At 32.4% G+C, this 16,534-nt stretch overlaps 1 protein-coding gene across 1 annotated transcript; it reads right to left on the bottom strand.

The window, feature by feature from the left end:
- Positions 1–12,253: 12,253 nt before the first annotated feature.
- LOC137836140 (putative ubiquitin-like-specific protease 2B) lies at positions 12,254–15,734 on the bottom strand (the record flags this gene model as incomplete). The annotated part of the gene is given in 12 exon segments (XM_090302342.1): positions 12,254–12,609; positions 12,690–12,946; positions 12,949–12,961; positions 13,133–13,252; positions 13,332–13,422; positions 13,871–13,964; positions 14,046–14,101; positions 14,185–14,385; positions 14,744–14,863; positions 15,142–15,219; positions 15,339–15,501; positions 15,596–15,734. Coding segments are annotated over 12 exon segments (1,668 nt in total), but the record flags the coding sequence as incomplete, so codon positions are not given.
- Between the last annotated feature and the right edge of the window lie 800 nt (positions 15,735–16,534).

The raw sequence follows: 16,534 nt of genomic DNA, 5'->3' as shown, positions 1-16,534 counted from the left end.
TTTTTACACCAATTTCTAAGTGTGTCAACGTTAATAAGTATCTTTCTAAAGACGATTACGAATAACTTGTGTGTCTTTAGATTGGGTTAAACGTTAACCTATCCAATGCACAAAGGGTGTCAATAAATCTCTTGGTGATTTTTTTTTCCTAAGGACATCAAGTGTGATATCTTCATTTTTCTCAATTGATTTTAGATTATATTAAAATATGAATATTTTAGAATGAAATCTAACTACTGTGATACACAAACTCAGATGTTGCGTTCATTTTATATAGTAAAATATAATAAAAGATTTTTTTTTGGCAAATGGTTGTTTTTATAACTCTCACGAGCCAATTTTTTAACACACCAAAAGAAATTCCAAATTTAAATATAACTTACTAATCGCATATTCTGATCTTATACTTATACAAGGAATATATTAAATAAATGGCATACCTAAATACAGACAAAATAGTCGAAAAAACATTATATATATATATAATAAACTCTACAAGTGTCTTCTAATATTTTATGATGAAACCTGTTCATACATTTAAACATAATTATAGTAAACTCATTACTTAGTATTAAGTTCTAGACTAAGAGGTTAACATATGTCATGATACTAGTTTGTTTGGTAATTTATCCTCTTTAAATTCATCTAGTAATTTTTTATAACAAGATGATTTTTTTCACATTATGTTGAGTAAATGTGACTCTTCACCTCTGACTTGATATTAAAAATCTCTATCAACTCTCATTGCTTGATACCTAGATCAATATGACTTAGTTATGAATAGAACTTGGAATTTCATTGAATATCCTAATTTAATATACACAAAATATCAACAAATGAGTAGTACTTTTGGTTCTACCTAGATAACACATGCACTCATCATAGTACAACCATTCTAGTTATTACTTGCAAACATTTCAATATCTTTCATCGTAAAAATATGCAATGCAACAATCATTGTTCAATCAATCACGAATAACAAACATTTCAAACAAAGTTAAAGAAAACATGTCATAACACTTGAGTTATCCACCCTTTATATGGCATCTACCATTTTCTTTTACCGGTATAATTTCACTAGCCAAATAAATTAAGAAATTTTTTCTATTACACTCTGGTTGAGTTTTGTTAGATGAATTTATGAAATTGACTAAATGAATTACTTGTTTATAGACGAAATTAATTTAAAAATTATTTCTTTACTCACTAAATGAGATTCATTGTGCAAATTCTTATCATTGAACATATTATGCATAATAAAAAATTTAGCAACAGTCAAAAAACATATACACAATTTAAAATAATCAATTTTAACTCTCCTATCAAGTTTTAAACCTCAAAATAAATATAACTTATGCATGTCATATCTTAAGTTTCCAAACTCGGATTTAGATATTCTTGGTGTCCCTGAAAAGCTAAAAGAAAACTCTACAATATTTCTTTTAGAAAAAAAAAAAAACCCAGTTCATACGTCTAAAGGCATAAAATTGTGCCACAAAGTCGTGACCTTGCACTTATTTATTTATTTAAGAAATTATTATTGTTGGTATTAGTGAATTAGTGGATTGAGCTTAATTAATCAGGTTAGGCCCATTAATTTAATATATTAATAGGTGTTGATAGACTCACATTAGGGCATACAAGATTTTAATTTTTATAGAGTTGTCATATTCTAACCTAAAAACTCTTCTCTCGTTTGGATTTCTAGCCTCTATCAACCATTCATTTTCTGTTCATGGATTCATGGAAGGTTAAACTCTTCAATTGATTCAATATTCCAAGGATCATGCACACTATAATTTAAGTTTCATTTCACAATTATCAAATTTGATTTTTTTTTCTTTTCTCTTTTAAATTTAAATCTAAATATGTTAAATTATGATTATGATTTACACTTGACAATTGAATTAGGAAATCGATTAATAACCTAATACAATAAATATTAATGAATTAATTTGGATGATATTTCAATTTAGTATAAGATTTATGAAAAGCAAGATTTTTTTCATCATTTCCTAAATATGTTTAACTTTATATGGTTTATTATAGCAATTCAGGTCATACTAACACATTTTCAATCAATTGAATATAGAAAATAACAAGTTGAAAACATTTAGTTAAATAATAAACTTGTTTTTAATAGTTAAAATATTTTTAAACTTATATATACACAACATTCAGTTTCCAATTTTAAAACCATTGTAAATACAATCTCTAGTAAACATATAAAAAAGCATGGAATGGTTTTTCAAATGTGCCATAAATCTTTTCAATTAACTTATTAAAGAAGAGGACAACTTGAAAGCATTTAACTAAATATACACTTGTCTTCAACATTTAAGATATGTTTCTAACAAGAACTTTTACTTTTAAACTATTATACATGTGTATATTATTTTTTTTTAGTTTTTCAAGTTCTAAAACCTTAGATCGTAAATGAAATCTCTTTTAAACATATCAAAACACAAGTCTAACACATGAAATTGTTTTTCAAAGATATCATAAATGTTTTAAATCAATTGAATATGGAAAAGAACAAGTTGAAAACATTTAGTAAAGTAGTACACTTGTTTTCAATAGTTAAGATACTTTTAAACTATTATTATACATATATACACAACATTCACTTTCTTATAGTTTTCCAGGTTCTAAAACCATAGATCGTAAATGAAATATCTATTAAACATATCTTTACTGCAGTCTATAAATTCGTATTTTTTATTTATTTTTATGAGTATGATTTTATTTAATTATATTCCAAATTTATTCAAATTCCTAAATAAATGCATACCTAAATTATTTAATATCATACATAAATAAAAATTTGAAATAAATGAAATTCTTAAATTATTCAAAATTTTAAATAAATACAAATCTAAATTATTTAATGTCCTACTTGAATAAAAATTTGCAATAAATACAATTTCTAAATTTTGCAATTGCTGTAATCTCCACTGAAGAAAATTAATTCTATTTAGTTTAGTTTAGTTATGAAGTTTTATTTACGTACATGGTAAAGTTATGTAATTTTGATGTTAAATGTTATTATGAAATGTTAATTTGTATTCTTTATTTCAATTTGTTATTTTATAATTTTTGCATTGTATGGATTATCATACTTATTTTAATTTAATAAAAGTTAATTCAAAATTTATAAATATCAAATACCATTAAATAAATGGAATTTTTCATTCATTTTGATTTTTCAACTCCTCTAATAGTTTATTTATTATCCTTTTTTAGCTCCTTCAGTAGTTCATTTATTGTCCTTTTTCAGCTCTACGAAAAGTTCATTGATTCTCATTTTTTGTTGGGATAAAGAACCTGTTTTTTGTTTGTACTTTTATGGTTATTTTGATGTTAGTGGTCTACAGCATAAGACCTTTAATTTTGTTTTGGTTTGTGTTGACAATAGTCAAGCTAGGAACCATAGGCAGTGCGTGGTTAACCATGAGACGAAAAGGTGATAAAGGTTTCATCTTTGGTAATTTTTCAGAGAAAGTGTTAATAAAGTTTGTACTTTTACATGGATTCAAGTCAAAGATAACTTTATTTCTTCATTTTCATCTTTGCATAGGATGTGTTAATAAAGTTTTCATCTGTACACAGTAATCCTTTTGGTTCAAAACACTTTCTCTAAAAATTGTGGATTGACACTCCCATTTTCTACTTTTAGTAAGCTTAGATCTGATTTTAAACCTTTACCTGCGTGTGTTGCATTGACTTTTTTGTTTCTATTACCTTATTAGTTTAAGTCATTAATGTTGCTCTCTGTGCTTTGTATAAAAGTTTTTCTCTTCTTTGATTTCTCTACGTTTTTCAGTAATTTGTCAACGCCACCACTACTTTCATAGGGTTGTATCTTCATTTTTAGGTTTTCCAAAGGAAGTATTAAAAAATTCTCATTTTTTCAAATATTTCAGATTTTTTTCAGAGCACATTCTCTTAAAGTTTTGGATCTGGCACGACCATTTTGTACTTTCATCAGTAGTGTTAGATCTGATCTTATATTTCTATCAACTTTCTTGCATTTGGTTTTTTTACCTGATTACGTTATTAATGTTGATCTCTGCACTTTCTATCTCACTTTTTATTCTCTTTGATTTCTTTATGTTTTATTAATCTGTGAATGTGTAGGAACTAATTGAAGGAAATAAGAGAAAGCAAAAGGTTGTAACAACTGATTGAACTGATCTTATTCATTTTGATTTACTCAATCATATATATAATAAAAAATTACAATTACTGGAAGCTATAAAATAGAAATACTAACATGCCTGTAAACTAACCATTAATGCAATATAACAATAAAATAGTTTAAGAGTAATAAAATCAGAATTAATAATAATAAAATCTGAATTAATAACCAACATCCTCCCTTAATTCTGATTTGGAACAACCTTACCAATTTGAGTCATGATATTGTTTTTCTCAATCGCCATCAATTCTTCATTCATAGCCTTTTGCCATTTGGAGTGTTGAATGACATCGGCAAGTCTCACAGGTTCTGATTCTGCAAGAAAAACAAAGTGAACCAAATCTCCATTGTCATCAACTTCATCATCAAGATTTATTTCGCAATCTTGAAGATGTACAGGTTGTCGTTGCTGCCTTCTTGGTCGCTCCATAACAAGTCCTATAAACTATTAAAATAGTTGTTCTAGCCAAGTTAGATGACTCCTAACTAGAGCATCAAGTGTAACCAGAAATAGTAGTGGTCTCCAGTCTAGTTGTGTTGTGTCTTTCTTGATCGGTCTCCCCTCCCTTTATGTCGGGTTTCCTCTCTTTCCATTTTCTATCCTTTATTGTCTATCAATACTATTATCCCATATTATCCGCTAATCTTAACTTATGGCATCCTTAACGGTAACACCAAGATCTTTCATTAACATCCTGAATTGGAAACGAACCATCCTCTAGCTATAGGGTCGACCTATGATCCCAAGTGCCCCCCAACCTCAGGCATAATAAGTCTTTCCAAGTTACCTTTCATTGTTACCAATCAATCTTCTGCTTTTGCCTCATAGGGACGCGTATTGTATCATTACCCATGGTACAAGTGTCGTCAATCATTAAATGAGCCTACTTAAGTCCACGCGTCCCTCTCTGATTGGTTGCCTCTGCATGTCCACTATTCGCAGCTCACGTTACACTCTTCTCATCTTCCTGCCTTTTCCCATTGCCTTTTCATCTTCTCCCATTCACTCCCTACTTCTCTACTCTGTCATTTACTCTCTTACACTTCTTTGAACTTAACTCCCTTCCAAGTATGCGTTGTTTCTTCCTTCTTATCGCACTCTCACAGTCTCTGATTATCTCTTCCTTATTTGTGCTCATTGTCTTTATTGATTACTTCTGCGCTATAGTTAAACCAAATCTCCTTCCCCTTACGCATTCCTTTGTTTAATGGATTATACCGTTGCCTATCCCTAGGCTAAACGCGATATTCCTCGTGAAACCTTTATTTTTACTTCTGTCAAACGTATTTATAGTTTTTGCCATGCTCAATCACTAAGCCTTTCTGGAAATGAAACAAATATTATTGTGGTGCCTTGTGATCCTGATGAACCTATTTGCAAATCTTGCCAAAATGAAGAATCTTTTTTTTTCTACGAAACAATTTTCAGACGAATCGGAGCTCGTCTTCCATTGTCTTCCTTTGAAAAAGATATCTTGAATGTGCTGAGCATTGCTCCCGCACAATTACATCCTAACAGCTGGACTTTTTATTTTTATTTTTTTTAATATAGACCCTCCAAACGTACCTCCTGGGTTTCGGTTAGTGGGGTTTCTGGCCGATGCCTTTTATCACTCTTTCAATTTTCATATAAAACTCTTAAAGATAAATTTCTTAAAGTCCAAAAGTCCCCCTTCGACCCTGAACTTTTAGAAGGTTTTCTCTTATACTAGTCTCCTACCACCCGATGTCATACTCCCAAGTAGCTAACTAAATGATTGGGAAAGACTCGACGATTTGGACACCATCTTTGAAACCTCCATTCTCCTAAAGCTCAAAACCCGACCCCCTGATGTTAAAGCCTACATTGGTACGTACATTCTGTTGGGAAAAATGGGTAATTTTCCCACTAAAGCAAAACCCTAACAGAGCTACCCGACAAATAATATTGAATAAATAAAGCGGAATAATAAAAGAGATAAAGAGGAAAAAAACACACCAGAAAATTGTTAACGGAGTTCGGCCAATTTAGCCTAATCTCCGAGCACAGCAAAAACAACTCACTTTTATTATTATGGGAGAAGATATTACAAATTGGGATATATAACAGTGAAGGGAGAGAGTTTAATTTATAACCCTCAAACCTCCTTCCCAAACAATGAACCCACTGATGTGGGACTTGGGATTAAGCTAAAATCAACAAATCTCCACCTTGGCTTAATTTCAAGTCCCACCTAAAACAAATCTTCTCAAAACATAACAAAAACAAACTTTACAGTGCTTCAAATTTGCGCCTCCGGGCGCCAACTTCAAATGTGCAAGATATTAACCAAGTCTAAACAGTGTTCAAACTTGGTCCTTGTAACCACCTTGGTGAGCATATCTGTAGGATTCTCCGTAGTGTGAATCTTCTGGAGAACAATCTCCTCTTCTTCGAGAATCTCACGTACAAAGTGATAGCGAACATCAATGTGCTTCGTGCGTGCATGAAAGACTTGATTCTTTGCTAAATGAATAGCACTCTGACTGTCAGAATATAATTCAAGTTGTTTCTGACCAACTCCCAAGTCTTTAAGCAACCCATGAAGCCAAATTGCTTCCTTCACAGCCTCTGTAATCGCCATATTCTGCCTCTGTCGTAGACAAAGCCACCGTAGACATCCAAATAACTGACGCTTTTGCTAAAGTGAACAAATAGCCAGTTGTAGACCGTCGCTTATCCAAATCACCTGCATAATCAGAATCACAATATCCAACTATGCATTGACCAAGTGATTCATCTTGCTTAAATGCCAATCCAACATCTAAGATATTTTGGAGGTACCGTAGAATCCATCTCACAGCTTGCCAATGACCCTTGCCCGGATCATGCATGTACCTGCTAACAACACTCACAGCCTGTGAAATATCTGGTCTCGTACACACTATTGCATACATCAAGCTTCCAACTACATTTGCATATGGGACTTTCGCCATGTATTCTCGTTCTTCATCATTCGTCGGAGATAAACGACTACTCAATTTCAAATGAGGAGCAAGTGGGGTACTTACAGGTTTTGTATCTTCGTGTATACCAAAACGTTGTAGTACCTTTTGCAAATACTGCTTCTGTGACAGCCAAAGTTTTCCCCTCTCCCTATCCCTGTTTATCTCCATGTCGAGAATCTTCTTGGCTTCCCTCAAATCCTTCATCTCGAACTCTTTACTCAACTGAGCCTTTAGCCTATCAATCTCAACTTGGCTCTTTGCTGCAATCAGCATATCATCAACATATAAGAGTAAGTAAATGTAGGAACCATCTTCAAGTCTGCGCAAATACACACAGTGATCATATTTGCTTCTCTTGTACTTCTGATCCTTCATGAACTTATCAAATCGTTTGTACCACTGTCTCGAAAATTGTTTCAGTCTGTACAACGATTTGCTAAGTTTACAAACCCAATCTTCTTTACCATCAACCTTGTATCCTTCTGGTTGAGTCATATAGATTTCCTCCTTCAAATCACCGTGTAGGAACGCAGTCTTTACATCAAGTTGAGCAAGCTCCAAATTCAACTGTGCTACCAAGGCCAACAAAATTCGAATGGAGGAATGTTTAACAACTGGAGAAAATACCTCATTATAATCAATTCTCTCCCTCTGAGCAAAGCCTTTGGCAACCAACCTTGCCTTGTAGCGAACATCTTCTTTATTAGGAAATCCTTCTTTCTTTGCAAATACCCATTTGCACCCAATTGCCTTTTTACCTTTTGGTAATTGTGCCAGCTTCCACGTCTTGTTCTTCTTCAAAGACTGCATCTCCTCTTCCATCGCACCTGCCCAATTACCACTCTCTGAACTCAGAATGGCTTCTGGGTAAGTGGATGGAATGTCATTAACAACTGGAAGTGCATAGGCAACCATATCCATGAAACGAGCAGACTTCTGAATATCCCGTCTCTGTCTTCTAACTGTAATTGGTGCTGATTGCTGTTGAGATTCTTGGGTAGGAACATCTTCCTCATCTGACTCTTCTTCTGCCATAGGAGAGTCACTTGTAGTATCTCGTGTTGGGATCACCATTGTCTGCTCAAACTCCACCTGCTTCCGAACACACTCCACCTGTTGCAGAGTACTATCAGCTCCTTCTGGATTTACCTTCTTTAACATGGAAGATTCATCAAAGGTAACATCCCTGCTGATAATCGTCTTCTTTGCCTCTAGACACCACAAACGGCATCCCTTCACTCCAGGACTAAAGCCCATGAAAAGAGCCTTCTTTGCCTGTGGATCCAACTTTGATTCAATCACATGATAATATGCAATAGAACCAAAAACATGCAAAGAATCATAATCAGTTGCAGGTTTTCCAGACCATACCTCTAACGGGGTTTTGCCATCTATAGCAGATGATGGCAAACGATTAACGAGATGTTGAGCGTATGTCACAGCCTCAGCCCAAAACTTTCTGCCTAACTCAGCCTTAGACAACATACAACGAACTTTCTCTACAAGTGTCTTGTTCATACGCTCTGACACCCCATTCTGTTGTGGTATTTTCCTGACAGTGAAGTGCCGAACTATGCCACAATCTTGGCATACCTTCAGGATCGGATCACTCTTGTATTCTCCACCATTGTCTGTTATGAGAACCTTGATCTTTCTTCATGTCTGGTTTTCAACTTGAGTTTTCCACTTAAGAAAAATTCCAAGCACCTCATCTTTCTTCTCCATGGTAAACACCCAAACTCTCCTGAAAAAATCATCAACAAAAGTGACAAAATAATGCCTACCTCCAATTGACGGAGTCTTGGCAGGTCCCCACACATCTGAATGCACATAATCCAAAATACCCTTGGTATTGTGAATTACAGTGCCAAACTTCACTCTTCGTTGTTTTCCTAGAACACAATGCTCACAAAATTCAAGTTTGCAAGTCTTCGTACCTTTCAACAGTCCCTGCTTGGCAAGAATTTGCAAGGATTTCTCTCCAGCATGTCCCAACCTCATATGCCACAGCTTCGTTGCCTCAGCATCCTTCTTAGTGCTAGAAGTTGTTGCCGCTACTGTCCCCACCACTGTACTACCTAGGTAGTAATACAGATTGTTCTTCCTCACACCTTTCATCATCACCAGTGCTCCTGAAGTTGCTTTAAGAATTCCATCTCGCATCGTCACAACTAGGCCTTTAGATTCTAAAGCCCCCAATGAGATGAGATTGTTCTTCAACTTTGGCACGTACCGTACATCCCGCAAAATTCTGGTGGATCCATCATGATTCCGCAGCCTGATTGAACCTATCCCGACTGTCTTACATGGATTATCATTACCCATGTAAACAACCCCGCCATCGAGTTCTTGAAAATCAAAGAACCATTCTGAATGGGACACATATGATAGGTACAACCTGAATCCAATATCCACTCATCTGGATGCAATGATGCTGAAAGCGAGACAATCAACACATCACTTTTGCTTTCTGCAACATTTGCATCTTGCAGAGCCTTCCCTCCTTGATCTTTATTTGCCATTACAGACTCACAATATAATATTCAATATTACAAATAATTTCAAACAACCCAAGGGCGAACCTTCGGCTCTGATACCACTTGTTGGGAAAAACGGGTAATTTTCCCACTAAAACAAAACCCTAACAGAGCTACCCGACAAATAATATTGAATAAATAAAGCGGAATAATAAAAGAGATAAAGAGGAAAAAACACCAGAAAATTGTTAACGGAGTTTGGCCAATTTAGCCTAATCTCCGAGCACAGCAAAAACAACTCACTTTTATTATTATGGGAGAAGATATTACAAATTGGGATATATAACAGTGAAGGGGGAGAGTTTAATTTATAACTCTCAAACCTCCTTCCCAAACAATGAACCCACTGATGTGGGACTTGAGATTAAGCCAAAATCAACACATTCTTCATTCTTCATTGTAGTTTTTCTTGATTCATAAGGCTATTACTAATTTTTCACCTTCATTCTTGATTCATATGGACTAATTTTGATTATTATTAATATTAAAGAAATTATATATCAATTATTATATGATATAATTCGTTATTATATAATTTAATTAGTTAGTAAGGAAATTATATATCAGTTATTATATGATATAATATATTACATAATTAGTTGATTGAATAGAATAAACATAAGTATGTTTTATACTCTTCCTCTGTAGTTACAATTTTGGAGAAGATGGGATCAAATCTTTGTATATATACTACACTCCATCTACCATGAGAATTCATTCAATTTGAAACTTTTCTCGGCAATTAACTTGGGTCTAATTTTGGAGGTAGATTTCGACTCTCGCCAACTAACTTGGGTCGGATCTTGGAGGTAGATTCCAGATCAACCTTTCAAAACTGTCGCTTTGAGATACTTGAAAATCACAATGAGAGGTGCTCCACCTCTTCATAAGACTTCGATTATCAAGTAAGTAAATATTAGTGTAATATGTATTGCATGAAATAATATTTCCCTTTTGTTTTGGGTATTAGGCCCTTTTATATTAAAAAACTTAGGTATATCTTAAAATAAAATATATTTTTGACAAATTAAAATGTCTCATCTCACATTTTTAATTATAAGATATGAAAAATTTGCATAACTTATCTCTAATTGAGTTTTATTTTCAAAATTTTATCGTACAAATTAAAAAATCTAACAAAGTTATGTTAATAATTTTTCATTTTAAAGTTGATTATTTCACAAAAAAATATTTCTAGTATCAACCATTATACACAATAATAAAAGATTTAAAAAAATCATGTATACAGTAAAATAGGATTAAAAAATTGATGTACACAATAAAATAGGACAGATTAAAGTATTTAAGTGACTTGAATTTTCTACTGTAAGTTGCGAGCAATTTCTAATTAATTATTGTTGGTGAGGGTTTTATGAAGTTGCGAGCAATTTCTAATTAATTATTGTTGGTGAGGGTTTTATGAGGTTCAGACACTTCTTCTTAAATGGCGTATCCATGTCGGACACATGTATCCGTGTCGACACTCGTAGGATACTTATCGGTATGTGTTTAATTCAAAAAAATATTTGTTGGATTTTTTAAAATTCTAGCACGGTTCTAACACAATTTTAAAATATATAAATACAATAACTTTCTAAAAACTCAAATTTATTGTATAAATTTTTATTATGATTATAAAGATAAGAACAAATTCTTTTGAACCAGTCATGAAAAATATCTTCTTGCTTCCAAAAGAATCTGAAACATACTTTTGCAAATAAATTTTTATTTTCAATTTATATAATTCAAAATTATATAATATATAGATCCAACACTACATAGGTTCAAACTACATTCACCAATTTCACAATTCATTCTATTATTTTTTTCACCTACCAATTTCCTTAATTTTAATTGGAGATTAAAAATATAGTTAAGCTTATCTAATTAGGTTGTACTCTTGATTAAATTTAGTGGTTTTGTGAATTTTTCAAAGTAATTTTAATACTTAACTAATAATTTATTTTATAGAATTGTAAAAAATAGTTAAATAAATAAAAAAGCACATATACATAAATAAACATAATTAAATTATATTTTATCAAATTCTACACTATTTATTACCTTTTAATTAAATAATTTTTTCATCTAATAGTTGAAATAAAGTTTTATTTATCTATACTATATATACAATATGTTATATTAACACCAAATTATTTGATAAATTATTTATATAAATTAAAATTAATGTATATATATATATATATATTTAATTTTAATAAAATTTGATGAAATTATAATTTAACCGTTAAATTGATAAAATTATTGTTTATTTTATTTCAATTTGTTATTTTATAGTTTTTGCTGGACTATCATACTTATTTTAATTTAATAAAAATTAATTCAAAATTTATAAATATGAAATACCATTAAATAAAGTTCTAGATTTGCTCGTACTACGTTGTACTTCCAGTAATGTTAGATATGATCTTATACTTCTATCAACTTTTTTGCATTTGATTCTTTTGTTTTTATTACCTTATTACGTCATTAATGTTCTCTGAGTCATTGATGTTCTCTGCGCTTTCTAGTATATCAAATAAGATTTATTTAATGGGGAAAGCAAAAATGCTATTCACAAGACAAGACATTATTAAACACAATCTCCTTTTGGCATGTTTTGGTGAGTCTGGGCCTTAGACCACCACCTTCGATCATAATCTTTGGCCTCTTCGCATCTTCAGATTCAAATGCTACTGTCTCTTTCTTGTCGCTAACTAAAGTATCATGTTCAAGACTGATCTTCTGACTCAAATCGAGTATTTGATGGGTTACTGAATTCATATATTCACGGAATGAGGAAGGAGACTCAACAACACTCACATCAGCATCATGCTTTGCCCTTTTGGCATTCGGTTCATCAGATTCAAATGCCACTGGCTTTTCCTTGTTAACTATATTCGCCTTCTGAGTAAAACCAAGTATTTGACGGGTTATTAATGAATTCATATATACGAGTACAAGGAATGAAACTTAACAAAACTCACATCAGCATCATTTGCCTCTGCAGAATCCGGAACAACATAGTCTGGATTTTTTACACACCACACATATGAATAGCAGCAACTCCCAAGGGAATCTTCTTCTTCCACTTTCGTCTGAACAACAATGGCAGGGTCTTCAGAAGGAAGACCTTTGTCAAGGCAATCGGTGGTAGGACGTGCTTCCAAAGAATTATTTTCAAATATATCATAAATTAGATTCTGTATGCGAGATCGTTTCAGAGAAGCCTCTGATGGAGGGACCAATTACTACTCAACTGAAAATCATGAGAAGAAATTTAACTGTGACCCATGAAAGCAAGATACAAAAGACAATGGTGCTCCTTGAGAGAAATTTGAAAGAAAGTCAAAGAAAAATTATATCACTGGAAATGCAAAACGAGACTACATATCCTGTTCAAGTTTTGATGTCATGGGAAGTCACTTACAAAGTCAGAGAAGTTCACAATCATAAAAGGGTTAAAGTTTCCAGGAGCTTCTTCCAGAAAACGTTCCACATAATGGAGCAAAAAGAGGCCACAGTCTGATAAATTTTCCTGCTGAGGCAGCTGAAATAGAAAAGAAAGGAAAAACCAGTCTAGTAAAAATTGCACTGGATTACTTATGTGGAATTTAATAATAGACTACCTCAAGTGAGATGAATCTCATTTGTAGAAATTTAGAAGAAACATCATCCACCACATTACTGTGCCTCTCTTTCCATTCTTCACATAGGTAACTGTCATTACAAAATACATAAAAGAAAGCACTGTCAAATTCTGCACAAGGACAGAAAACAGATGAATTCTAGTCATACAAGTTTGTAAAAATTAAATGGACTTTCCTTTCTACTAAATTTTGTCAAAACAATTTTCTGCACTAGCTATTTAAATTCCTGTGAGGAAATATATCTGTCAACAGAGCCTTGTGAAACCATTTAAGCCCAAGGTTCAACCTCAGACAAAATATCAATACAAGTTTTAAGCTATTTGACACTTAAATGACTTGAGGTAGTTGTTTGATATGGATTCTAATGTCACATGTAGTTGACAACATTAACAGGATTGACTATTATTATGCTGGTAGTGTTGGTTTTGGCAGAAGTTTGGTGATTAGTGATTGACTATGGTAGGGTAAGGGTTAAAATGTGAGATTTCATATGTCAATCTCAGCTATCAGCAAGCTACCTTTGAAAAACATTCTTCAGACCTTTATGGCTTCCTTTTAGGGAATTCAGGTGCAAGATGCAAGGTACTTTGGAAGATTCATTAATTTCTTCATCTACAATACAATCAAAATAAATAAAATGATAAAATTCTGCAAATAACAACAGAAGAATAACTGAAAGGACAGATATCTTGCCTTGGCAGCATGTCACTTCACCAGGATGACAAATGACAATCAAACTCCAGTGAAGACTGTGTCATCAACAAACATTAATGATTCTCAAGATGTGAAAAAATGGTATCTGCAAGCAAGATGTTCTCTTGAACTCTCTTACATGTAGTTTATGGGAATCAAGATATAATCCTTTTCAAAAAGGTTAACTTTCCTTGTCCATTTGCGTACACGCTTAAATGCCGCTCTACCATCACAAGCACATGATGGATCTTTGTCTAAATCAGCAAGCTTGCGAAAGAAGAAGCTATTGAAAAAGTGAAACTGGTCCTGTTTATCAGTAGGGAGTTTATTTTTCAAATACCTATGCATAAGCCAAATTTAGCAAATGTGAGTTCATATGCAGAGGAAAGTCTCAAACATAAGGGGACTATTCTATTTCAAGTAAAAATAAATGTCAAGGAGTGCTTGTTTTTGGCAATGATCTTTTTTCACAAGACCTCGAGAAGTTGGCAAACAAAAGCAATTCTTTCTACCAAGATAAAAAATGGAGATACAAGTATCAGTGATGAGAGTAATAAAGATCACATATGTGCATGCATGTACAAGGGAAAGGCAGAGAAAAAAAGGTAGGCGAACACCACTTTCTGACTAATATAAGTCAATTATAGCAGCATTCTTGAATGCATAAGAAAAGTTTCAATTTCCACTACCATGCTTACTTGATATAAAAGTCGATGATGGTATCGTTAATGAATTTCCGCGGCTGTAAAAACTCAACATCTCTCTTACTAATAGAAAGAGCATCAGCCTCTCCCTTTGGATAAGTAACTTCATCAAAACTGCTTAATATAATATCACAAACAAATAATTTCTCATCAATAATTAAGATACTTTGAAAATATTTGCTAAATAAATGCAGTGGCAAGAAAAAACAAGTTAAAGGCAAGGACACGACCTACAGTTACTGGTTTACTCAAGAATAAAACATCACAAAAGTTCAAGCTATAACTGGTGAATTACTGTAATGAAGAATCGAAATTATAAAATTTATTGATATAAAACTCAATGTAACAAGGATCGTATTTCTAAAAAACAAAAGCAAAAAAGTTGGACTTACTTGGGAAAATAACGATTCTGAGAGAAAGAGTAGCGCTGCCCCAATGCAGAAATATTTACACTGTTATCTGCATCACTGCTGCATGGGGAAATAATAAGCAACACTAATTAACACCTTGTAATATTGAATTAAGTAACAAAGTTTTGAACAGTCAAGTACACTAAGCACCCAAAAAACCATCATATTGAATCACTGACATCTCTTTATCAGCAGAAAGTTGTGGCTGCGTGTCTATGGGAGACGGAGAAACATTTTCTTCTCGTTTATAACCATCATCGTGTCCACTGACATCATCGTCATCAACAACCTTTATAGGTTGATTAGTAGCAATTTTCTCCGTGGAGTATCGTGTCACTTTTTCTGATCCACACGAAACACAAGAAAAATATACATAAACCATGAGGAATGGGAACTAAATGAACGAAAGAGAAAATGAAAGAGTGCAGATAGTCACTTCTTCTAGGGCCTTTGTATTTCTGAAAAGACCTCTCAGCTGGTTTGTATTTCTGAAAAAACCTCTCAGCTGGTTTTTCAGTGATTTCGAAGACATCGAAATCCTTAAATTTTCTGGTGGAGGAAGATGATTGCTTGGCCGATTGGGAAAGAGATCGTTAAAGAGAGCAGGAGAAAACAGTGGTCGTTTTCGAGCCATAGGTATTTGAAACTATGTTTTTTCTTTTAACTTAATTTGTTTCTCTATTTTACCTTCATTTTAATATTCATTTTATTATTTTATTTTAGATATTTCAGTCATTTTATTATATCCTTGTCAATATTTTTTTTAGTTAATTTTATTATTTTGTAATTTTAGTTGTTAAAGATGCACAAAATTCTCTTTTGTTGTTAACACCACCGAGAGTGTCTCTAAACAAAATATCTTTTTGTTATGTTTTTAGTTGAGATTATATTCATCAAAATTCTCTTTTATTGTTAAGGGTGTCTGTAAACAAAATATTTGTTTGTTATGCTTTCAGTTGAGATTATATTCATTATATTATTGTGAGCGAAAGTGGTTACAAAAGTACTATAAAAAGGGTCTAAGTCCCCAGGTAAATGTATCTTGTTTTTAGATACTAGACTGAAACTAAATATTGATCTTAGACTTAGTAAGCTCTCACTGACTTGTTAGAAGCGAAACTTTCCAACCAAGGTCAACCGACGAGAAGGTCAACCAGCAAGAACAAATTATAATTTAAGTTTTAATTAGAAGCTAATTCAGAATTTAAAGTAGTTAGTAGTAAAACCTCATAGATAATGCTTGATATCAATATAAAAACTATTTTATAATTTTTTTATTAATAATATAAATTATTTTAGATATCAATAAAATTTTCTAGTTTATAAAAGAGTTAAATATGTTTTCCATCATTGTATTACAACGTGAAATTAGTTT

The sequence above is a fragment of the Phaseolus vulgaris genome, chromosome 5 (genome assembly GCF_051622355.1).
Source record: "Phaseolus vulgaris cultivar YP4 chromosome 5, ASM5162235v1, whole genome shotgun sequence".
Lineage (NCBI taxonomy): Eukaryota > Viridiplantae > Streptophyta > Magnoliopsida > Fabales > Fabaceae > Phaseolus > Phaseolus vulgaris.
This window is presented reverse-complemented; position numbering and strand designations above follow the sequence as displayed.